The sequence below is a fragment of the Pyxicephalus adspersus genome, chromosome 5 (assembly GCF_032062135.1).
Source record: "Pyxicephalus adspersus chromosome 5, UCB_Pads_2.0, whole genome shotgun sequence".
NCBI lineage: Eukaryota > Metazoa > Chordata > Amphibia > Anura > Pyxicephalidae > Pyxicephalus > Pyxicephalus adspersus.
Genome location: NC_092862.1, coordinates 69,578,164 through 69,604,413, shown reverse-complemented (window position 1 = coordinate 69,604,413; position 26,250 = coordinate 69,578,164). Strand labels below are relative to the sequence as shown.

Genomic DNA, 26,250 nt, shown 5'->3' with positions numbered 1-26,250 from the left:
GCAATGGTTTTGGACCATAAAAAAGTTGTTTGGCTATTTGAGTGTAAGAGGGGTGTTTTGGGGGGAAGGAGGGACCTGTGAAGGTATCTGAATTTCTCCAGTCAAATGGGAACAAACCCTTTAAGCTGAATTCCAATTAGCTAAAAAAATGCACTTTGCAGCCACCCTACAGCAGTTATAGTGTTGACAATTTGCTTAGTGCACACAGATAGGAAGTGACTGTAATCGGACAGGGAGAAATGCACTAGCTGATGCAAAAAGAAAAGGTAAAAATTTATCAGTTACAAAAAAGACACAAAGACACATCATTTGTTTTCAGAAAATGTCATTCGGTATGAGTTTACCTGTACTTTAAATAAGGTAGAAAAAGGAAAAAAGGCTAGATTAAAGGAAGAAGGAAAGAAGGAGTAAATCAAGAGAGGTGAATTATTAGCATAGTAAGTCTGAGAGAGAAAGAGAAAAGCTGTTTAGGATTTTAGCAGAGTATAAGATTTTGTTGGCTTATAGGGAAGTATCTTTAGACAGAAAATTTTTATGCACCAAGATATGAAAAGTTTGGGTGAGCCCTTAGGATTTGAAGACATATATCCTGGAGCAAGGAGAAGGTGGGATAGGGAGAGTGAGATACAAATCTTTCTCAATTGTCCCTGGGCTCTGAATTATGTGTAGTAGGCTAAGTGATATCTTCCGGTTCTGAGCAACAAATATAGGTATCACATGAAATGACATTTGTAAGTGTCAGGGTTTTGGCAGGAGGAAGAAAATTTTGAAGTGCATTTCTGGCCATACATTTTTGAGCTGGAAAGGTTTAAAATCCCCTATGCAGTTGGTTTTTGCTGTCTGCACAATTCTATGGAGAGACTTCCATAATTTCCAATCCATCAGACTCAACAGGAAATGAGAAAAAAATCTCTCCAAATAAACCAGTTTTTTTGTGCCAGAGAAGCAACCTTGAAACAGGTGCCCTCTTTAAAGCTTTTTTTAATCAAATTTTTACAGAGGGTTTAACTCTTTATCTTCTTTATCAGAAACAAAAAAAAATATATCTTTACACGTAAATATGTACCTATACCAAATGGCTAGAAATATCCAACACCATGTTAATGATATATGACTATGGTATAGACATTATAATAATAATAACACCTGTTACTACCCATTCACCTGTAATATCAACAACCATAAAACAGATAAGCAAAACCTGATTATATTTTAGTTAGTAAAACAGAACTATATCTGATGCAAATTTCATTGCTTCTCCAACATGATGTTACTTTAAAAGACTACTGCCATTTCCCATATCTTGAAATGTCCCTCATTATAAAGAATTGAAAAGTGGTTTATGCTGTCATGAATAAAATATGTTATTAATAATCCTTTTTCTGCCTGCAAACATTAAGTAAAATACAACATGTAAAGGTCTGTGTTGCAAAAATGGATTGTTTTAATTTTGTTTTACTATTTTGCAATAAACGGAAGCAAATAATGTCTATTAAACCAGGCTACTGCTTTCCTTTATCTAGCATAAAGCTGTAAGCAGGCTCTGCAGTAGCTCAGTATTTATGAAAGCGCATCACAGATGGTATCTGTTAAATTACCAAATTTAAACAGGGTTTTAAACACAGCACAAGTATTAAATGCATCTTACTCTGTGGGAATCTAGGCGGATTGTCATTGACATCAGTCAGTGTGATGTTCACCGTGGTGGTCCCAGATAATCCTCCCATCTGGCCGCCCATATCTTTGGCCTGAATAACCACTTGGTAATGTTCCCTGTTCTCCCTGCTCATGTCTGGTAGAGCAGTTTTGATTATGCCTGCAAAACCAGGGGAAAAACACTGTTTAAAATATTTTTATATTGGAATACATTGCAGATGTGAAATCATTGTCAGCAAATGTACACTAGAGATGATTCCTGCATTTTTACAAACACAACTCTGAGCCACTAAACAGGTGCTGCAACATTTAATAATCAGAAAATTAATCTGTATAACAGTAAACACTTAAAACAAGTTATTAGCTACTGTAACAACCAGTTTAATTTAAAGTAAAAGTCACTAAATACCATTTTTTCAAATTAATTTTTATTTTATCGTAGTGCATCATAATAATCACCACTTCCGTCCTCCTCTGTTCCTTTTGTTGCATTATAATTTAATTAACAGATACCTACAAAGCATATTGCGTATTTTTTTTTGATAACAACATAATTTTTTCTTGTATTGTTTCTAGTTTATATCATTTTAGATTTTCTTAAGGCAGAAATGAATAGAAAATTCCATGTCTGTAACATTTTTCTTAGTTGGTCGTCCAAATGAAAACAAAATATGTTTTTAAATGCCACCTGATATGGTAAAATATATATATTTTTTAACAGATCAGTCCCATATAGTATATAATGATTATAACCAAAATATTATACTGCACTGCAGAACACCCACTTACGTGTAGGTAAAGAGTAGGGAATGTAACTTAGCTTAGAAATAGTAAAAGTAAAGCTTTGCACGCTCCAAATATCCAGTTATGTGTAAGAGAAAAAAAAAAAACCCATAAATTTTAGTTGTACGTGGTTGCAATATTAAAGATAAAGTTAACCCTCATCTTATTCCCTTGGAGCGTTCTCCTTTCAAATTTTCTACTTTTTAAAAAATTAGCCACACTGGATTTTATGAAGAATTTTGCCTCTCAAAATGCGCTGGCTATCAAACATATATCAGGCAAGTGTCATTCTTACACTGGTGTGACATTTTCACTTTTTTAATAAATTGTGTATATAAACCCTAACAAGAACTTGCACACTTTTGGTCTAATATACCATTAAAAGCATTGTTTGATAAGTGATAAAAAATGTAACTGTTCTGTGTCCTATGCACACTTCCAGTGGTAATTCAAAGAACCCATCTAGATTTTATCTTGCGCTACAAAATGGTTGCCTGTATGCCTGTATTTTAGAAATTAGTAGATGGTAAATAGTTTAGCAAAAGCCACAGGGTCCATAAAAATGGTGCTGTAAGCAATTACTGACCTGATCAGCGCTATTTTGTTAATAACTGCCGCCATCTTGTTAATATGATAGTTGGAAGCCTTCCTAATTTTTAGGCTAGGATAATTTTTCTGCTAAGGACTGCAAATTCTTGTATATCTTTTATCTTCACACATGTTCTGTTACCGGGTTAGCGCTGACTCAGATCTGCTCTCTGCAAGATAGAAGTCCTCACAACACCTAACAGCTGCCTGTTGTCAACCCAAATGGGAGTATCTTTGAAGGTTTAAAGCATGAAGAACCATGCATGTATTGTTCTGAATGTTTTTACCTAACATAACAGATTACTTTTCACATTAATGAGATACAGTTGTACAGAACAGTAGAATATTGTGTTTAGAGTCCTACCTGTGTCAGGATCAACTGAGAAATATGGCTGTCCCTGAATAATGCTGTACACGATTTTAGCACTATTACCATAGGAAGGATCATCAGCATCTATCGCAGTCACCTGAATCACAGATGTACCTGGAAGTGGTAAGTTATTTTGCAGTTAGTGGTATACTTTGTTACACTATAAAAATAAATAAAATATTATACATATCACACAGATATAGTGATTAAATATATATCCAGCAATACCTATGCATCTAACAGCAGTACTGAACCAATATTACTTTTTTAATATTGCAATATAATGTAATTTTTCCTAACTAAAAGCACAGAGCACCAAATATTTACCTAAAAACCCCATGTACAAAGATAATAGGTCTTTTTATTATGCCATTTTATCAAATAGAATAATCATCATACACTGAACTGGCTATGATCACAAAATACTTTAAATTGCCTCTATAATTATAAACCACTAGGAGCCTCAGATCTGCCAAAATATCATAACACTAGGTGGGTGCAAACCTTGGAAGTTTTGCCTTGGCCAGGACATTTCTGGCTGAGAGCTTTAGGTAGAATATCCAAAAATGTTAGTGAAATTGGAGTTTAGTGAATCTAACAACAACAATGCTAGTAATAAAGGAACAGACAGACATTTTTTATAGCTCTCATTTAAATACGTACACTGCACAGGAGAGTTCATTTCAGCCAGGTATAGTCAAACTTGTATATACCATTTCCAAAAGAAAACAGAACCGTAAGGTGATACAGGATTTTTCTTTTATTTTATTATTTTTTATTTTTGCTACGGGTGCTAAATACTAAATGTGCTACAGCATCCAGATTCTATTGTTACAGCTGAAATCTGTATATCTGAGTCTGATTAGTAGCTGTGTATAACATTCTAAATTCTTAGCACACATAAATCTGTTATAAATTTAACCTTGACTATCAAATTTTTAATTCCAACAAAAAAAATGCATCAACCAGTAATTTAAAAACAAACTCTCAGATTTTTGTCTTACTGACCCAGTTCTCTTTCTTTGTGCTTGCCCTCGCTGTCAGCCTTCATTTATTCCTTCACCATTTTCTACATTTACTTCTTTTCATAGATTAACAGACACATCCTAATAGGCTGACAGCTTGCACTAATTTAAGGATTTTATGACAACTGAATTTACTGTATCATCATAATTTTAACAGTCTCCAAATGATCTAGTGATGCAATGCTTAAAACTTGCAGTGCTTTTGTTTCTTATTCTTATAGATAGATGATTTGTTTATTACAGCAACTTTTTCTTGAAGTCGTAATGTATTCTTTCAAAATGTAGTTTTCCAAGGGTAGCCGTGACAGATTTGAGAGTATGGAAATTAAATAGCCCATTTATTTATGAGAGGACCAAACGCTTTTAGTTTAGCATGTAAATGAATCTCTTACTTTCAGCCAACCATGAAAATCTCTTTTGATACTGATATTTGTTCTTTGTATTATTCGATAGATATCTTAAAAAGGATAATTACTCTAGTTTTAAGCTTAAAGGCTTGAATATTTTCTGACGATTCATATTAGTCTCTTTAAGATGTTGTGTCTAAAGAATAGTCAGAAAGCCAATAATAGATAATGCCATGGCACTAAAAGATGTTCCAAATTCTGTGACCTGATTGATATAAAATCCTTTAGTTTTGACATTACAATCCCTGAGGTTTTTTCATTGTAATTCTATTGCTTAGCGGTTGCTTAGGAAATTTTGCAGTCACCAAAAGGTAACAAGCTATACATGCCAACAAATGGGACTGCTAAATACATTTTAAAAAATAAGTCTGCTCAAAACTAATATTTCAGTTTAAGCAGGGTAAATTAGTATTTTCTTTTATATCCTAAGGAATCCAATGCACCAATTCTGCACTTTTTGGTTGGAGCCTGCATACCTCTAGAGGCCAATATAGATTATCTAGCTCTCCCTTCTGGATTTTTGATATTTGATTAACATTATATTGCCCAAAAAGCAAAAGAGAAGTGAACAAAACAAGAAAAGGGAAAGACCACAATTCTCAGTGGTTAGTCCCATACAACTCCCTTTCTTTTGGGCACATCACATTAATGTGATATACCTAAATACTGCTTTAACCTCTCTGGGGGTCTGATTATGTCAGTATTTTTATGTCAAAAGAGGTACATTGTTTTGCGTGGAAATTTGTTGTTTATTATATTGGGCCTGTAATTCTAAGGAATAACTATTGGATATGGTAAGTTTGAAACACAAATCATAAATTAAAATATAATAAATAATTATAAATAATATTACGAAATAATGAATTTAATAGTTTAAATAAAAAATTAAGAGTGTTTTCAAATTTGTCCAAACAAGGGTACAATAATATGATAAACTTTTGGATATATTTGTTATTTGTATTTATTTTTTATAACTTTTTTTACTGTGATCAATGTTTAAAAGCAGATTACAATGTATTCTGCCTTTAAATTGATAACTGCTTTTAAATTTCCCACCTGGCCACGCATCTCTAGCATACGCTTCACACATCACATCGAAGATGGAGTGTAGAAGCCGGCTGGGGTTCACTGAGGAAGCCGCTGAAACGAGGGGAGCAAGTAGGAGTTTATTTTCCTACTCTGAGTATGGCTCGGGGTTACCACTTTTGGCACATAAAATTCACCCTGAGCCACAGTTGGGATCACCGTCACGGGGGATTAGGCTACATTTCTTAAAACAAGCTCCTACTACTCCTTTCATCTCCATTTCTCTGAAAAAAGGTATTCCCATCCTTCTCAGAATTATTTTATATGCTATAAAAATTTGTCAATGTCCACACATTCATATGATGCACATAAGAGAACTTTACTTAACAATGTAAGGAGATAGGCTTTAGTGTTTTCAGGAAAAAAAACCCACTTCTCTTGATGTAGGTGCAATAAATGCAGATATAAGTAATCATTTTTGTATTTTTTTTTCAATAATATGTTTTATTACTGCTATGTTAACATACATGTTACTATAAAAAGTCTTTACAATATTACCAAGGAAACACAGCCCATGAAATAGCTTTTACAGAGGTACAGGTAATATCCAAAGTGAGCCTACATGGCAATTTCTGTCCTCAGAATGGTAAATTACTCTCTTGCTCTCCATATCCCAGCCCAGCTACTGACTTTGCAAACCAAGCACTCAAACATCCAGCCTTCAATATGTCTAGGGATGAGCGAGCAAAATTTTAAAATTTAATTTCACAGCAAATTGGGCCGTTCTCACTTACCAAACATGTAAGCGAGAACGACCTGTGTAAATTTGGCTGTCGAGTTTGAATTTTTTGGGACCTGCAAGAGCAATCAGGGGAGCGGAGCTGCCGATTGCTCTTGCAGCCGTGTAGTATGTGTTCTTGGATGGAGATTCTCTATCCAGGAACATAGGAGTCCCGCGCACTGACAGGAGGAATACCGCGGCAAGCTCTCATTTAACCTCTAGTGCTTGGGGATTGCACACAGGAGGATTGCCAGGGCTGCATTTATGAATGCAGCCACGGTACTCCTCCTGTAATGATTTCCTGGATCTTCTGATAGATCAGCGAGATCGGTTCGCCGAAATTTTGCGGACCCATCAGAAGTTTGAGGAAATTTTTGTGAGAATGTCAGAGGCATTCTGGCTCATCCCTAAATATGTCATCCGGTTTAGAAGATGAATTTATTCCATAGAAAGAGAGGAATACATGGTAGGGGTTCCTCTGTGAGAAAAACAACGCCCACTACCAAACATTTACAGGTAAATTGTGATTTCTTGTGGTTGCAAGTTGACAAAGGTGCTTTGTTTTTGCATAGCTTGTTTTTGCAATTAGGAAACTAATGTAGATTGTAAGGTCTAATTATAACCAATACTTTCTGTAAATAGGGCCCATGTAGTGATTTAACTTCTGCAATAGTGAGCATAATCTAAGGGCCTTTTTTATCTTTTTGGGGCTAGTCTACACCAGGGAGTTTGTAAGAGGCAAGTTTCGGAGCGTTAAAAGCTTAGTTTACATGGACTGTTTCCCCACCATTTAACTTGAACACTTAAAATCGCATGTTTGAAATTTCCATACATTTAAATGGCCTAATCTACACCAGGATGTTTTTAGTGGAATTTTGGAATCTGGAAGTGCCCTTTAATAAGGGGACTCCAAGATTTCCACACTCTGGGGAAGGTGAGATTTCCACACTCAAGGGAGAGGTCGTGTGAGGACAATGCTTCCCTCAACCTTGGAGGAGTTGAAGACCGTGCTCTGTACCAATGTAGGGAGAGCACATTCTACAACTCCTCTAGGGCTGTGGGTGCAATGAACTCACATGATTTCCCCCTTGAGAGGTTGTAGCATGTGTTCTGTACCCACCTGGGTACAGAACACATGCTACAACTCCTTTAGGGCTGCGGGTGCTGAACACACACAGACCTCTCAAGGGAGAGGTTGTGTGAGGACAATGCACCCTTTGAATCTGGAATGGTTGTAGCACGTGCTCTGTACCCACGTGGGTACCGAGCATGTGCTACAATTCCTCTAGATCCACATTTATTGGCTAAGAAAACAGAAACCTCGATGACGGCTAAAGTATATCAGGGTTTCTCTTTTCTCAGCCGTTTAGCACTATTGGTGAATAGGGGTACTTGTCCTCATTTGCCCTCTAGTGCCTGGGGATCCCACACTGTCAGAAGTCCTGCAGCTGTGCTTATGTCATGATTGCAGCCATGGAAATCATCTTTTCATTGCGGGATAACATTGTGGCAACTAGCAGTAAAACACACTTACATATGCAAAACAATATATAGATGCTTATAACACATACCTCTCAACTAGTTGGCTACCCACAAAGTTTGGTGCAGGAGTATATTGTAAAATCAGGTAAACAACCTAAAGAAAAGTGTTTTCGACCTGCTGCCATTTTCAGCACTTGACAAACTTTTGTGTTTATTAAACCGCCATAATAAATGCACTTATCAAAAGTGGACATGCAAAATTTTCGAAAAAGAAAAAGCAGTTATCTGAGGAAAATTGTTGTCAACTGTCTACCACAAACTTGCTAAATGCTACCTAAATGCTGTGATTGTTACCTATTACATAGAATGTCATAGCTAGACCAGAAAAAAAAATCACAATTTTAGAATTCCCACTGAAATGCTGTGAAATGATCTTAAGAAGGTAACTGAAGCAAGATATACCATAAATATATATAATTGAAACAATTTTGCATGTAGAAATTAGCTAAATACTTTGTAACAGCTGAAATTGTCTAAATGGATTTAGGAAAAGCATTTGGTGAACGTTATATCGCATAAAAATGGTTGTACTAAAAACTAAATAAAACAAAGTTACATATTTTTCCATCAATGACCTTGATTGGAGACAAAGTAGTATTTTGTTGCAATGTTTTTATCATTATTTAACTATTTACTAAATGTACATCAATGTTATTTGTAATAAAACTTGTAATAAAACTGATAATCCTCTCTATTTTCTTTGTCCCCCAGTGCTAGTTTCAGTAGGAGCATGAAAGGAAAGAAATGAGAAAATTTAGGGAAACTTTCCCCTGTGCGCTATTCCTGGCCAAGCACCAGTACCATAATAAAAAAAAAGAATCATATGACTTTCCTCATCCAAAAGTATCTGGTATTTTCTTGGCTTTCTGCAACAGAACAGAGAAATAGATTGAATATTTCTTAAGAGACATGTTTGGTTGGGAAGGATTAGATAAAGATAACTATTTATTTGCTCTCCATGGGGAAAGTACATGTTTCTCTTAAAGCAGAAATAGAAGTTCCATTTAAAAAATCTGCAACCCAGGAGGACTTTACTGGCTTTCCTACCTGCCTGATCGCTCACTTCATCTGTCGAAATTGCTGAACTGCACATGTACAGCTCAGTGTTTGTTGCTTCCCCTGCTGTTGCCAGAACCACAGTCATGTCATCCTGATCCAGTCAATCAAGGTGGCCGAAAATCAAAACAAGGAAGGGAAGAAGGACCAGGGACAGGTGGCTAAAAACAGGGTTTAGTTCCACATTAAAATACCTTTTAAGTCCATGATCTTTTTCATAGCAAACAGTCATTGAATGCACCATATATGCACCAGGTTTCAGTTTTAAAAATCTATTTGTAAACAATCTGTGATCATTATGATTGGCTGTTACAGTGATTGCATATTTGGTTCTCATGTGCTAGCTGCACAACTGAAGAAAGGACACAGGAAACACATCCTGCTGCATAAGTCCCTATTCACGTATTTATAAATAAGCCTCACATAACCTCAACATAACTTAATTTTACACAATTAATATGGTACCAGTTTGTGTTATCTACATTAAGAAAAAGAAAGTAATTCTATGTTCACAAAGACATGTTTTTGACTAATTAGTGGCATTTTCAAAATAATCAAATATTTACAGAGTATTTTCAAAAGATATAATTTATTCTAAAGAGGGGAGTCACAGAAACAAAGACTACTAAAGGCACACATGCCTACGGGAATATATTATTACCACTGGCCATAGAGGTTACAACAAAGAACGAAAAGGGAATTAAAGCGTACCTATACTCAGAATTTTCACTTTACATAAAAGGGTAGACAACCCTTTTATTCAAAGTAAAAGTTCTGTTTGTGTTTTTTTAAGTGCAACACCCTTTTTTTTTTAAAAAAAGGTCCAGCATCGCCCTCTTACCTCTCCAATACCTAGGCGGTCAAGAATGAATGGGAGCGCAGAGCCTACCGGGATACCTATGTCACAAATCCTGGGAGGCTCTTGGCTGCAACTTCTTTGCATCTCGGGCAAGTAGCCCTTTCATCAAAAGGGAAAAAATTGCCGATCTCACACTTGCTCACGTTTTTTTTTTAATCTATGTCACCTGATCTCATTATATTCATATATCTTTTTTTTTTTTTTTTTTGAAGGAAACTAATTGATCTAACTGCATGTTTTTTTTGAGGGGAGGAAACCCACATAAATAGGGAGAAAATACAAACTGTTTGCAGATGGTGTGCTGGTTGAGATTCGAACCTGTGACCTCACACTGTAAATGCAAAAGCACTGAGTGCTAGCCACTGAGCCAACCATGCTACAAGAAAACTGCATGATCAAGTATGAAGGATGTTAAAAGGACTGAAAAGCCTTTTTTTGTAGTTAAATATAACATTTTCATTTCTTTCTCCCGTTGGTGAGCTGTACAGTTGAAATTTAGCTCTATGAAGAAAGGAGACAGCGTGCTGCCTCAAGAAAAACATCTTAGCGATATATTTTTCACTAAAATAATGATACACATGGTACAGTGCTTGTACAAAAGGGCAACATTGTCATCATCAGGTGTGCCGAGGGCAGCATGATGTCCAAATTTGGTCCTGGCAAGGGGCAAACCATGCTGTGCTCCACTATTTGTAAATACCATCTAAGGCAGTGGGCAGCTTTACAGTATCTTGCAACAGTGCAGCTTGCTCAGGCAATATGTTAGACACAGGAATAAACACAAAAGCTATTTTTTCTTTCCTCACAGGCAGGCTTTTTTCATTACTGAAATGATACTTTAACTTCACTGTTATTGATGGCTCCAATTATAGCTGCCATTAACTTATGTGTCGACTCTGTAACAACAGTACATGTACTTTTCCAGTTACAAGATCACAGTCTCTGGCTCTCTTTTAACAACTTCTTACAACAGTATTAATGTATACTTTTGTAATAGAAACACAGACACTCTTTTTCAAATAACAGAAACTTAGCAACAATAGTACTTTCAAACTTGTCTTTACAGCTTCGATTCCATCATTTTCACTATAACAGTAAGGCTTTTCAACAATTCCTTTTCCAAATGGTTTCTCTAAATAACAAGAACATCCTAAGTGATTGCTTACAACAAGACCTATTATTACAAATGTTGTAATAAGATTCCTCACAATTTTATTTCCAGCTATTTTTTATTCTAGACAAAAGGCAAGCAACCCCCCTCACCCCTCAATATTCTATTCGAGCATCAGTCACTTGCCTGGCATTATATCATGCATCACCATTCTGCCAGGTTTATTCAACTGTTATCAGCAAATGATTTTCATATATAAATATATGCATTTCATTTTACATTTTTTTCCTTAAAAGAACATACACTTGGAGCCCTATTTACTCTGCATTGCACACAAATAGTCCTAGTATTGGTTTATCTTGCAAATAACAATAGTTCCATATGCAAATGATAGAAGGGAATGATTATCCTTCCTCCAAGTATTATGCACTTGGAGGAAGGATAATAAGGTGCCAAACCAAAGGAGAAAAAAGCTTTTTTTCTCTTTGTATCTTCTTCAAACCTTTGTATATTTAAATAAGAACAATTTATACAATTTAGTACAATGTAACACAATCAAGCAGTTTAGGGTCACTCCCAATAAACCTTCATGGGAAATAAGACCACTAGCCTATACAAAGTATCTCTAAATCAATAGAGTGCAAAAAAATATGTAATTGTAACGTCTCGCTCCCCGACGTGTTTCGAGTAGCGGCTACTTCAGGGGATTTGCGAAGAGTGTTGTATACTGTATATAAGCATAATTAATAGAAGTCCTAGCAAAGAATTGACACAGATAAATATGTAACAGAGATATATTTCATACATAACACATTAATACATAATAGCAGCACATATGATATAGGAACTATAGATACATATTAGTAATGAATAACTTCCAAAAATAATAATCATAAATTGATACATGAATAAAGGTGATCGTTGAAAGACTAGAAGGGGAGTATGTGTAATATTTAAAATAAAGTGCAAAAATATAAGGAAGGGCATAATCCTTGGTCACAATGAAAGGAGCAAATAGGTATGTATGAACAAAGGGGACAGAAAAGCATGCATGTGAGAGTCAAAACTTAAAAAGGCTCAAAACCGAGACTAATAACTAAAATTAAAGTGTTTCAATATAGATGTAGTAGTACATAAGAGGTAAGCATGTAAATATGTTAGAACATGTTACCGTAGTTCAGTGGTAAATAGAGACAGGTTTTATGTGTAAATGTAGTCAACAAGTATTATGTAAAATTATGTCATGGAAGAATCATAGTAATAGTAAAAATAGTTATTAGACAATGCTTTCAGACGTGCTTGGCAATGTTCTTCTAACTTGCTTTGCCCTGCTTGCTTTGTCACCTGAGAACAACCATTTGACAACAGTCATTAAGCACTTTATTGTGATCCTTATTTTGTCATATAATATATATTTATATATATCTAAATCTATATATCTATTTATTTAAATATATAATATATATAAATAGATATTATATGACAAAATAATATATATATATATATATATATATATATATATATATATATATATATGAAAGATTCTGTACATAATCATGTATACACTATTTTTTATAATTCTGAAAATTGCAAAATCTCAAAGCATCTTATTTTATACTTTGGTCACTCCACTAGATGGTGCAGTGTCCTTATGTAAAGTGTAATAAATTAATAAATTAGGATATTCTTGCTGTTGGAGATATTGGTTACACACTTTAGATGAAGACACAGAGCCATATACTGGTGGCCAACAATAATGCACAATGAATATTTAAGAGCAAGTGACTAGTCAAAATCAACTCAAAAGTACTTAAAACTTTAACATGTAAAATGTGGAAAAAAGATGGATATACTGAGCCCATGTGATTTTCCCCCCCTCTTAAAATATTTTTTTTTATTTATTCCGATTATTGTTATAGGTATTTATATTCATTACGGTTGGTTGTTATTTAGGCTGAATGTTAGTAGTGAGAGATGCTTTAGTCAAAACATTTTACTGTATTTAGATAAAAATAAGTACCTTTGGTTCTTTGGATTATATGTGAATTGGTTTATATTTGAGTATATACAGTAATAATAATTTACCAGGCATTTATTTAAGCATTCCTGAACACCAGCAGATCCATTCCTACAAACATTTGTTTGGCCAAAGATCCGTGATTTTGAGAGTGTAAAAAAGAGACATGTGTAAGCTAATATTTTTGAGTGAGGCTGGTGGGGGTGCAATTGAAAAAACGCGAAGGAATACAGAAGGATATTGGTTTTCACAGAAATATACGATTGTGATCAGATAATGTTTAAAAGTAAAGGGTGTTTGTCTGCCTGAATACATTTTCATGATTTTACTAATTGTAAAAAAAATTTACAATTAAATAAATAAATTGTATTAGAAAAATTAAAATTTAAATTGTAAGAAAATGAGCGAATCTGCAAAGCCAAAATTGCAAAACTAAGAAAACACAATTTTACAGCATCTTTATAAGACAAATATTCTGTCCTGCAGTGCCCAGTATATACTGTAAAACAAACTGCTAAAATGCTGAACAACCACAATATTAGACAACAGCCTTTCTAGTAAGTAAAAGCTCCAAATTTTAGAGAAAAAGTATGTAGAAACCTAACCTCATAAAGAAGACTAATATAACATACTTCAGCAGTCTGACGTTAAAAGGGAATTTGTTTATGAGAGAGGTGTCAGATTTGTGCACAGTACTAATCTTATAAAACGTAAACCACTGCAAGTCATTTGGTGATCCACAGCAAAGGCAAGACTAATAATTTGCTTTTTGCCATAGACATTTTAGAACTGGTGGAAAATTGCAAAGTCTGTAAAGAAACAGAGCAGCCAACCAACGAGAGATTATGCTCTCATATGACATACTTGAACTCCTATGACATGAAGCAGCCATTCATGTCTTTAAATTTTAAGGGCAATCATTTTTTCCAGACTTTATTCATATTATTCATATTAAGGGGAAAAGGCCTTATTTAGTGAGCTTACCCAGGGGTAGGGCAAACTTTGATAAAAAAAAATCTATATTTTGTTTGCAAACTTTATATTTGCTTATATGTAGATCAACTAAAATGAAAAGCTACTGCTTTATGTTAACACGAACACTTATCAGTCCACCCAGCTAAGAAGTATTGAAAACCAGTATTGAAACTCTAGTGTTAAAGACCTAAGGTAGGTCATTGTGACACATAATATTTAGCACTTTTTCTAAAGCTTTCCCACCTATTACTGGCTCCTGCACATTGATATTGATCAGTTAGGCTAATAGGAATGCATGAAATGGTGCTAACCAGCCTAAAATTGCCTGTCTGAATCAGCTAGGATTTGGTTCTGGCAGGAGGGTTTGAGAAGCTACACTTCATATCTGCATTTTTTTCTGAAAGACCAAGTGTTACTGTTTTGTCATACATTATTTTTTAGAGGGTATTACATTTCTCTCCACAGTCTTAGGATGAAAACTGACTTACAGATACAGTAGGGAACATAATTTTGTATCTCTATTTGAATGTATGTTTTTGTACTTTGGAATACGAATATCAATAAGTAATTGTTATTGCAGTAGAGGGAAATTAAACCAATAAAACACAGCTAAAAACACATAAAAACAATTTTCATCCTTAGAATATGCATTTGCACAAACAATTGAATGTACACCTTTACTTGTAATGCTTTTTAACAGGGTGATTTGGGAACTAAAGCTGCAGATTATACCCAAATCATACATTCTATGCTCTTGATGCCACAGAATCATTATACCTGCCAAAAAGTAAGCATGATCTAAGCTTCTAGAACTGTGGTAGTAGCATTAAAATTAAGTGGAAGAGGGACTTATACAAGACCTGGTTATTCTGAAATACAGGTGTGTATGTAAGGTTAAATGAAGAAATGGTAAGATATTACATTTCAGTAGAGCTTTGAGGTGTTTCTGTAGCAAATATAGTCAATGTACAATATTCAGATTTCCTTTTTCAATCAATAGTGTGTCAAAAAATTTTTTTTGTTTTGTTTTTTTTTGTTTACAAAGTTTGGTTTGAACTATGAAACCCTTTATACCCCAACAATTGAAAATCCACCAATACATGAATACAATGCCTGTTTATATTGTTGTAGCCTACAATGGTTTCTCCACCTTCACAACCACAATCCAGTTCAATATCATCATCATCAATATCTTCACACCCATAAACTACTCTATGTTAGGGGAATTCAATCAATTTCCTTTTTCCTATCCTGTATTTACTGGAAGCCTTTACATTAACAATATCGATGTACAAATGCGAACTGCATTATTTTACCGATACACTGGCACATTCCCTTTATCCATTAATTGAAGGGTTGCAGTACCTGGCACAGGAAAGCAATTAGCTGCTACTGCTTAGGCCTCATGTAGTTCTCCCTGAAGAGCCATAATGTAATTATTTATGTAATTATGCTCTTCATGAAGCATTTGTCTTTTTTGAATTTTCACTTGGTGGGGGCTTCCAGATATAATAAAAGCACTTCCAGACTGTTAAGTTGCTGAAGTTCCAAATAAACAAAACAAACATATTATATCATATCTACATGCAAGAAAGTTTATTCTGGACATGCCTAGATTCTGACATATACATTAAATATATTCTTGTTTACCTTTTCTGATGTAGTAAGTTCAAAATCGCTATCCATACACACATGCATGGATATACAAACATGCACATACTGTTTTAAACAACCCTGTATTTGTGTGTGTGTGTATGTAGCAGGAGAAACATGGTACTACAGTGGGGAAGAAGGAACAGATTAAATATATCAGTCATTCAACTTAAATTACAGTCTTACCATTCAGTCTAATTTCAATGCACACCGTTAACCAGTGGAAGAAGTAGGCCACTTTTGAGCCCTTTTGCAAAACTGACTTGGAGGCCCCCTGCTGAACTAAGTTGCCTGAGGAGGGTCCCAGGTCCTCATGTAGAGGCATGTTTTGTGCCTAACTATGTCCACCCTGCCATTAACCATGTTAAGCTCCAATAGTCCGCACAAGAAACTGGAAAAAGTCAGACAGACCCCCCCCCCCCCCAACTTTCTGGCTAAAGGACATCCAGGATCATCTAACCCTTTCCTTCTCTTACATTCAGCTCTTGTAATTATTGAGGCTTATCATCACACAGAGGCATTACCTGGGACAGGTAAATTAATATCTGTCATTAAAGTAATTTGATATCCACTACTTGAAATGAGCACTGTTCTGTGATTTTTTTGTGGAAACTATTAAACATTAGTTGAATGCAGAAATGTACACCATGGGCAAGGAATGCAGTGTCTTTATAGGCTTTTTAGATACTAGGCTTTAAATGCTGGCCAATTTTGAATTCAGAGATGTCAGCTTGATCTTGGCCGTACTACATAATTAATACACTTTCACAAGATTGCAGCCAATGATACTGAAAAGATCATGCACCACTGTGTGTGATTTAGAGAGACATGATAAGGTCATGTATTCACAAAAGTTTAGTGCCATTTTGAAAGATAAAAAAACTGAAAAAAACAGGCAAATGCTAAACTCCAACAGCAGGGCCATCGCCTTCACCAATATGTGAGGCACTTGCAAAATACCAGAAATTTAATTTTGAGTTCTAAAAGATCCTTTAGCTGATGGGCTACAATGAACTGCATATTAGGACCCATGAATTGTTAGCTTTCCCAGTACCGATATTTTTGCTGATGTGTCTGGAGAACAGTTGTGTTGGAAATAACTGCATTTAATATTTCCACTTCAGCTGAAGACTATAAAAACTATCAGATACACTTTGTTAAATAACCATTTTACTGAAAATAGGGTGATTGATTAGAATAGGTTAAATGCTATTTGACATCTTTTTCTCAGTATTTTGACAAATTTTTACACCTTACGCCATGTAATTTGAAAGTTTGACACCTATGCAGATTTCCAGTCACCAAGGATAGTATTGGACAAATGTGACATTGCATAGTGATTAAATTAAGATTTTGTGCTGAGTGGGTATAAATGATCAGGTATTTTCTACACTAGTGAAGCTTGGAAACTACAAAATGTCAAATGTCAAAACATTGTCTATGTGTATTTATTTGTGATCACATTACCTCCCAATCTCCAATCAATGCAATTTACTGTCCTAAAAAACTGATGATTTTAATTTTCAGAGAGACACTTTAAAACTAAAAAGTAAAAACTAACCCTTCCATTGCACATGCAAAATAGATTTAGTTTGATTTAGGTAAGATATAAACAGAGAAATCCTTGCCCTATTGGATGGTATGCCATCAAATACATTGCAGGACCAGTTATGAATTGTATTGTGATATCAGCAAGTGGGGAAGTGACATGTTCGTAAAAGAAGTTATTTTTCAGAAGAATGGTGATCACTACCAGAACTGGTGGTGAGGAAGGCTGCAATACCTTAGAATAGGTCAACTGACAACCTCTATTAAAATTCCTGAGGCATTATATCCTTCCTATAGGAGGGGTAGGGGGTGTCACTTTTTTGGCTAATGTGCCTGAGCTGCTCTAAATGGCAAGGATTTTTTCTTAGTATGTTTCTAAATTTATTCTTAGGAAAGTTGTCTTCAGTCTTTTTTTTAATTAGTAAAAAGACAATTTAATGTATGCTAAAGTTTCTAAAAGTCCTCACAGCAAATTGAAGGTCATGGTAAGCTGAATTTGTAAAATAATTAAGAAAACATTTGATTGTTTAGATTTTCATAATGAAGCATCAAGTCATTCAGCTTAACAACTGTCTCAGGTTAAATTGTACTGTTTAATTTGCTTTTGCAGTATTGATTTATGATCCATATTTTCTTCAAGCAATTACATTAGCATTTTTTTCAGTACAATCTAATGCATTGACATAAAAGATGAACTACACAGATCAATGTAACAATGGATGCCCATGCTGTAGCTCTTCATTGTCTTTTGCAGCAATGGTAAAATTAATCTTTTAGCAGTTGTCATTGTGAGCAATATTTTAACAGATACTGGCAAATGAGCTTTAAAACTCTTGCTAAAATGGAACAAATTGCACTAAAGAATCTTTCACATTCAAATACGTAATAGGCGGGATATTACTTGTTTTAGATATCATTGTAGCAGTAAATTACAGGTCCTTATCAGTCAAGTAGAACCTTCTCTAATTCAACCATGCAGGTCTGGTACCTAAATGTTCCCACAAACCCACATTTTCAGTATCAATGTTGCTGTTCTGAGTTAATAAGAAAGACACTAAAAACATACTGCACCCTGGGAGGGACAAAACACAACAGAGAATATGACAAAGATCACCAACATGACAATGTATGGGTTTCCGGCATTTTTTTTTGTTATCCTTTGGAGTGCTCCCTTTTAATATTTAGGACTTAATTTTCTGGGGAATGGCCATGCCTCTGGAATCTGTACTGATAGCTAAATTGAATAGGCCTTGTATGAACTACATGCATCACTTTGACTAAGTCCCTGAATATAGTATTGTCATCAAAATTACTGGTTGAGAAGGGAAGTGGTATGACTTGTGGGAACATGTCTCAAGTGTCTTTACAAGTAAATCCAAGATAAGGTATGACTGGCAAATATGAACACACCGGGCCCAATTTATTAAAGCCCTCCAAAGCTAAAGAAGATGCAATTTCTTTGGTGAAACTGGATGATCCAGCAATTCTGGAATGGATTTCTTAAAAGGCATTTGCTGTTTGTCAGCAAATGTTTTCATTCCTGGACAATATCCATTCCAGGTTTGCTGGTCACCCAGCTTCACTAATGCAAATGTATCCTCTCCAGCCTTGGAGAGCTTTATTAAATCAGGCCCATTGACTCCTGCCTCAAAAGGTAAGATTTTCTGGCAGTATGTACAGGTGTTTTAGGCAATGCCTGTGTTTACTTTTGATGAATCTGCCATGTAAACTGTTGTAATGTGATGTAATGTGACATTAACATGTCAGTTACTAAATACTAAAATGTCCAAATCACTGGCATGGAAAAGAATATTTTTTTAATTCATATCTTGCTTGTTCTATAACTGTAAGGCCCTCACCTCGCCAGCGATCAAGCATCTTCCTCACCCGCGATGACCCCAGGGATCGCGGGCAGGGGGAGGAGACCGCTGCAGCAGACAGCGCGGCCGGCCAGGGCTGCTGGCGCTCTATTTGCAGTGTGTCTCCTCTCACTGGCGGAGGGATCCGTCCCAGCCTGAACTACTGTTCAGCCTAACGGCACCCCCAGCATCCCTGCGGGCGTGCACAGTACACCAGGGGTCCTGCTGTAGGAGGTGTGCACTACTATGCGCGCCTTTTGTACCCCCCCGGGGGCGAGGCAGCCAGTCTGAAAATAGATAAGTATTTTGTAAAACTATACTGAATCTTTGGTGAAAACATTTATAAATTTGAGTTAACTACAAAACTCCTAATATTTGAAAAGTTTGTATGGTGTAAAAAAAAAACCTTGGCTGCAGCTGCCAGCTATAAAAATGTAAATTCCAGTCCATACTTTAGCATAGCAGTAAACTGATAGGACTACTCCTCTGTCCTCTCCTTTATTCATATTATCAACATGACAACGATTTAACAATGAGACATATCTGCCCCTCTTACAAGGAACACCCACAATGGTAAAAAAAAGTGTGGGCTGGTCTAGTATTGTAGGTGGAAGGCCCGCTTTTACTGTCCTCCTGTCTTTGGCCACCAAGTATGCAATGCCTAAATAGGGGTCCAATTGGAATTTAAAGAAACCCCACACCATTAAAAATGTACAATATTTTAAAGATGTTTGCATTTTATTTGTGATAGTGGGAGGTGAAACGATCAATGTGTTCTGGTCCCTTCACTTTCCAATAATAGTCTGTGATGACACACCACAGAAATGTATCTATGATGTCTTTCACAAAAAAGATCTTGGACTGTCAGTTAGCAGTGGGAGAATACAATAATGGCAGCACTGGAACATGGAGAGGGTGACTAGTGCATTTTAAATCAAAATGTGGGATTGTGCCTAATTTTTTTTTTATTATAATTCTTTTTTTCTGGGATTTGCCGTAAATATTTTCTAATTCAGTAGAACATTTTTAAACCTAATGGCATTATTCTCCCAAATTGAATTTGTTAACTTTCACCTAACTAAAATAATTCCTGAATTAATTATTCCATTTTCCTTCTTTTCTTCTTTTTTCCTTCTTCCCTCATACAGTACCTTTTCTAAAAACAGGCATCCTACTTTTTAGGACTTTGCTAATCTGACCACATACACAAAATAACTAAAAAAACTCACAATGTAATGATTGTCTGGCAAGCACGATGCATAATGTATTCAGAAAAATATGGATTTTACTTACCAACTTCTGACATTTCAGGGACAGTAGCTGTATATATATCCTGGGTAAACTTTGGTTCATTATCGTTAATGTCATGAATCTTTATAATAAATTCAGATTCAGGTTCTACTTGTCTTTCTGTTTTTCTGTCTATTGCCTTGGCTCGAAGAGTATACACAGACTTCTCTTCTCTGTCCAATCTCTTTATAGCTTGAATATCTCCTGTATTTTCATCTATAACAAACACACTTCCAGCTCCATCTCCAGATAAAATGTACTTTAAATTTCCATCTCCTTTATCTTGATCAGTATATAACTAAAGGGGAAGATAAAAGAATAAATATGAGTATTCGGTGTTCAGGTAAATTAAGGTCAGACACAATTGTGCTTTCTGCTGCAGAAGTGAATATATGCACAGATGTGGAAGTTAATTCACTTTTTGTCAGTAAGCTGAAACAGAAAATGGAAAAAAAATGTTACCCTCATTCATGAAAGTTATCATTTAAGATTTCTAAAACACCAGTTTGTGTCTGCTTCATTGCAGTACTGAATAGAAAGGAGCATTTTTTCTTTACAAAGAAACATTTAATAAGATTTGCTTGGTTTGTTTTATTATACATTTGAAATATTTCAAATTTTGCTTCATCATCATTTTCCTAATACAATTTTATTGTACATTCCTAACCTTTTCTCCCCTAAAATGTAATAATTTGTTTTGCTTTTTTCTACATTTTGTTGAAAGTATACAGAAAATAGCGCATCGTCCTTTCCCCTCAGAATGCTAATATTCCTGCAAATGATAAGAGACTAGAAAGTGATTAGTCTATGCAGTACATGGGTGTGCTGTCTTGGTAAGGAGATATGGTTTAGTGAAAGTAATTATATACCAATTTACCTAATTTACTTAATCCATAGACTGGACATCTTTTCAGGTAACCAATTTCTTTCCTATTGGGTCCTGGGCAGATGATGACCATATAATATGACTAAGGTGATTATGGCACAGCTAGGCACGTCATCATTAGCCAAATCACATAAAAGGTTGGTCATGAGGGGGCAAGAGTCATAACAGAAGAGAATACAATCTGGCATATATTCCACAGGTCTAATAAGACTCAAGGTTGAACAAAGGGGGAAGTAGGCCCAAACAGCAAAGGTACAATAGGCAGCACGGTGGCTCAGGGGTTAGCACTCCGGCCTTTGCAGCACTAGGTCCCAGCTTCGATCCCCAGCCAGGACATTATCTGCATGGAGTTTGCAGGTTCTCCCCGTGTCTGCGTGGGTTTCCTCCGGGTACTCCGGTTTCCTCCCACATCCCAAAAACATGCAGTTAGGTTAATTGGACTATGTACAGTGCTGTGTAATATGATGGTGCTATATAAATACTGTATAATAATAATAATAAATAGTGCACTAAAGTCATCATCTATTGAGAGTATATAAAGTCTATTCCAAGGCGTAATGGCAAGGGGTAAGTTAGAGAAGCAGAATCCTGTACTTTTGCTGCTGAGTTGTATGTGATCATTTATACCTGAGATACCGGTAGGGGCTGCCACTATCCAATGTGCATAAAATGGGTGGGTCTGGGCAGAGAGGATCAAATAGCTACTGGAAAGGAAGTAAGTGAGAGGCATGCCTGTACAAGGTATGTTTAAATAAGTAAGTAAGAAACAGAAAAAGCAGTAAAAGTTTTTCTGAGCCTGTTTGTAATTCTCCTTCTGCATTAACTATACAATCCCTATAGGGGTATATCTACCAGTGGTAGATATGTAGATATTACTTGGCATAATAAAGTTATTTGTTGCTGATGTAAATACATATAGTACTTTATTAATCCTCTAACCATTCATTGAATGCTTGTATTACTGCAGTGGAAGAACAGTGCTGTTGTAGGAATGTTCATGTAAAACACATATCCAGGTCTGGCAGATGCCTTTGGACCCAAACACATGCTCTGGTTCCATCAATAACCCCTTACCTATAATTATAGGACATAGTAGTGGATGAAACCACAACATGCAGTGGGGGATATGTAAGTTCATACAGACTTCCATTTTGTACCTGTGTATTCTAAAATGATGCATAAACCACTTGTTCCTCTCTTCGTTAATATGACCGTCTAATATAACTGGTGGCTAGATCACTTTGAGGTGTAACACATACATATTGCAACAGGTAATCTTGCAGGAAGCAAACCATCCACCATGAAATTTATCTAAATTGTACCATTGAACCATTCTGCAAATTTTAAAAAAACTAAAGAAAAAACTACCACTAGCACTAGCTACCACTACCACTAGCACTACTACTACCACTAGCACCCATGTACATTTAAATTTGTTTTACATTTATCTTTGCTGGACAGTTATCTTTTGAGCAAACCATTACCAGTAACAGTGTTTTTAATGTTTTGAGTACTATGCAATAGTTCATTTTAGATCTTTCCAACTAATTAAAGAAGGTGAAATTATATTGTATATTGTTGGAACTAATGTTTTAATTTTATGCGTTCTTATTATTTTGTAGTTTAAATTCTGTAGTGCAGAAGATGTGGTAAATAATTGTGCATTTTTTTAAACACAATGGCGGTAGCACTTGGACCCCCCCCTATCTTGCCCTATTCATTTTCCCTGGTTTTCCTCTCCTTACTCTATTCTCCCTTTCCTCTCTCCTACTCTTTGCTCATTCCACAGTCCTTGCTGATTTTTTGAATGATACGTATTCACAAAATTGTTCCATGTTTTTTATTTCTCTTAGGCATGACCTGAATCACAAGCCGCTCAGAGGTACGCATTTTTTTTTTTTGTAGAAAATGTTTGTACAATTTTGTTATGTTTAACAATTGTTTCTGTGGATTTTCTCTGTTTGTAAAAATACTTTCCTTCAAAACCTAATAAAAATATTGAAATACAAACAAAATGGCAGTAAAATAAATCGTGTTTACCCCCTGGGTGGGTTCATTTCTGTCCAAACTTATACCTCTAAAAGCGGTACATTGTTTTTCATGAAAATGTATTTTACAGTAGAATATAATAGAATGAGTATAATAAAGTTTGAAACACAAAATTATGTCAAAATAATAAATTAAAAAAATTAAATTAAAAAACAAAAAATAATTTAAATTAAAAAAAAATTATAAATCAATTATATTCTTGAAATATTATAATTTACTGTAAAATAAATTTTCATGAAAGACAATGTACTGCTTTTAAACATATATATCCACTGTATTGCATTTAATACAGTTATTTTTTAATAAACACAATACAAAATAATTTGAATAATTTTGAGGCAAAACCCGCACACACCGACATCACTGGGAACTCCCTGGTGACTCATCAGATGCAGAGGACGCCAGTCGGAGGAAGATAGAAGACAGGGATCATGAAGAAGGATGCCGGCGGATCAGGTAAAGTTCGATTTACTATTGTGTTACATTGTTTTAGCTACCCCAAGTGTGACTAGGGGTTACCGCTTTCAGCATCTTTTTTTTACCCCGAGTCACATTCGGCGTTACTGCTGAAGAGGTTAATAAAAATAAAATTATAATTATCAAGTCACAAATTATATAAAATTTATATTGTAAATTATATTGAACTTTCTTTTTAAAGCAAAACTCTAGGTAGATACAAAAATTAACACATAGGGCCTGATTTATTAAAGCTCTCCAAGGCTGGTGAGCATACACTTTCATCAGTGAAGCTGGGTGATCCAGCAAACCTGGAATGTATTTCTTGAAAGTCATCTGCTATTTGTTAGCAAAAAATTTTCAATCCTGGAACAGATCCATTCCAGGTTTGCTGGATCACCCAGCTTCACCGATGAAAGTGTATCCTCCCCAGCTTGGAGAGTTTTAATAAATCCGGCCTATTGATTTTTTTTAATGTAAATTTAATATGGGGTACCTAAATTTGTCTTCCTATCAGGCAGCCTGTAATCTTTATACAACAAAGAGTAAAGAGGGAGAGGAAAGTAAGTAATCTGAACCAAAATGACCACTTTGCAAAAATCAAGCAGTGTTGTCTGGTATGGTTACCTTGAATGTAAGAATGGCTGAACAGAAATACATTCCTCAAGTAAGACAGTTCACATACAATATATGTATATGTGATTTTAGTTTTTTTAGTTTAGCCTTGAATTCTTCTTTAATGGCAAAGCAAAATGTAATAATTTGAAATAAATAAGAATTTATTCTCAATATATTCATACTTATAGTGTAAATTTAGCTGTGATAACCCTGAGGAAATAATAATTATAAGGGGATAGACAGGATGCTTCAGTGGTATATTCGATTCAAGCTGTGGTTGCCACAGCTGGATCAGTTTTAAAAATAGTGATCACTGAACTTAACAGAGAACACAATGTCATGCTGACAATTTCCTGATTGCTTCATGGACCGTAATTGCAAAAAATGTAATGGTGGCTGCAATCTGAACTGCAGTAATAATGACTTCTTATCTAGTCGTGGACAGCATGATCATTAAAAATAACAATGAATAAGAGATTATTCTCAATCTCCAAGAAAAAATACTTACATTTGACTTCTTATTAGAGGGTCTTGGTAAAGAAGGATCATTACAAGAGAATCAAATTACAGATTTTTTTAAGGGTTCTAACTGCTGTTAGTGATATATGGAAAATGAGACAAAACACTAGGGAAAGAGCTCCTCATCCTGAATTATATGTTCTTAGTCACAAGCAGGGGTGAACTAGGAAACTTCAATCATTGCAGAAAACACAACCAACTAGCCCTTTCATAGTAGATTTCTTTTGACTAAAGTGGCCCATACATGCTATAGAACTTTATTGATTTGTGAGTGTCTTTAAAGGTCCCCGCCAATTGTGACAAACCTTTTCAGCCCCAGCTTCCTTACAGCCAGACTTTCAACACATCTTTTTGGTATAAACAAGTCTTTGGTCCGTTCACAAACAAGATGTTGTATAAAATATAATAATTATATATATATATATATATATATATATATATATATATATATATATATATAGATAGATAGATATAATATTTTATACAAAATCTTCTTTGTAATATTGTCTTGATATTGATATTCAGTATATCCTAATACCATTATTTTGTGTCAAAGATGCAATATACACACAGCTTAGTTTTCAAAAGGATGAATAAAATAAGAGAGTTAAAGTGACTCAGCTCCGGATATAGTACATCAGAAAGATAACAGACAGAGCTTCATTATTTCAGGGTGCACAGTTTGCAGGGCTGCAAGGATCGATGTGGACTGTTAGGATTACATTGAACTGTGACTTTTATCCTACAAAACTCCATGGTTTTATTATTATTTTTAGCTTTCTTTTTTGTTTACCTACCCGGTATCTGCAGTCTGTAGATTATATACCAAAGGAAAGTTTAGGCTACATTCTAAGTTTACCAGCTAGCAGCTTTTACCCCTCTCTCCAGCCTGTTGTCTACAAGTATCTGTATTACTTTCTTTGACCTACAATATACCTGTGTCTTGTATTTACCTCTCCCCCCTCCTCCTTCCTGACAAACTCAGATGTGACTTTGTCTCTGGAGATTGTATACTGCTTCCTTCACGAAAATTGGTTAAAACAAGAGATTGCAATGAACTGCAATATCTAATATAACATGTGGACTCTTCCAAATTTTTATGAATACATTGGACTCCATGTGTACTATTCTTATTTCATACAAAATCTAAACCCAGTGAGTTGTACATTAAACCCA

General features: G+C 35.1%; 1 protein-coding gene across 1 annotated transcript in view; it reads right to left on the bottom strand.

Annotated features, from left to right (window-relative positions):
- Nucleotides 1-26,250, bottom strand: part of LOC140331106 (cadherin-9-like) — a 90,637-nt gene that overhangs the window by 28,465 nt on the left and 35,922 nt on the right. Inside the window, exons 3-5 of the mRNA XM_072411845.1 lie at nt 20,550-20,844; nt 3,392-3,511; nt 1,649-1,816 (exon numbers count right to left, since the gene is read on the bottom strand). Coding sequence (XP_072267946.1) covers nt 1,649-1,816; nt 3,392-3,511; nt 20,550-20,844 — 583 coding nt within the window. The remainder of the gene's footprint in view (nt 1-1,648; nt 1,817-3,391; nt 3,512-20,549; nt 20,845-26,250) is intronic.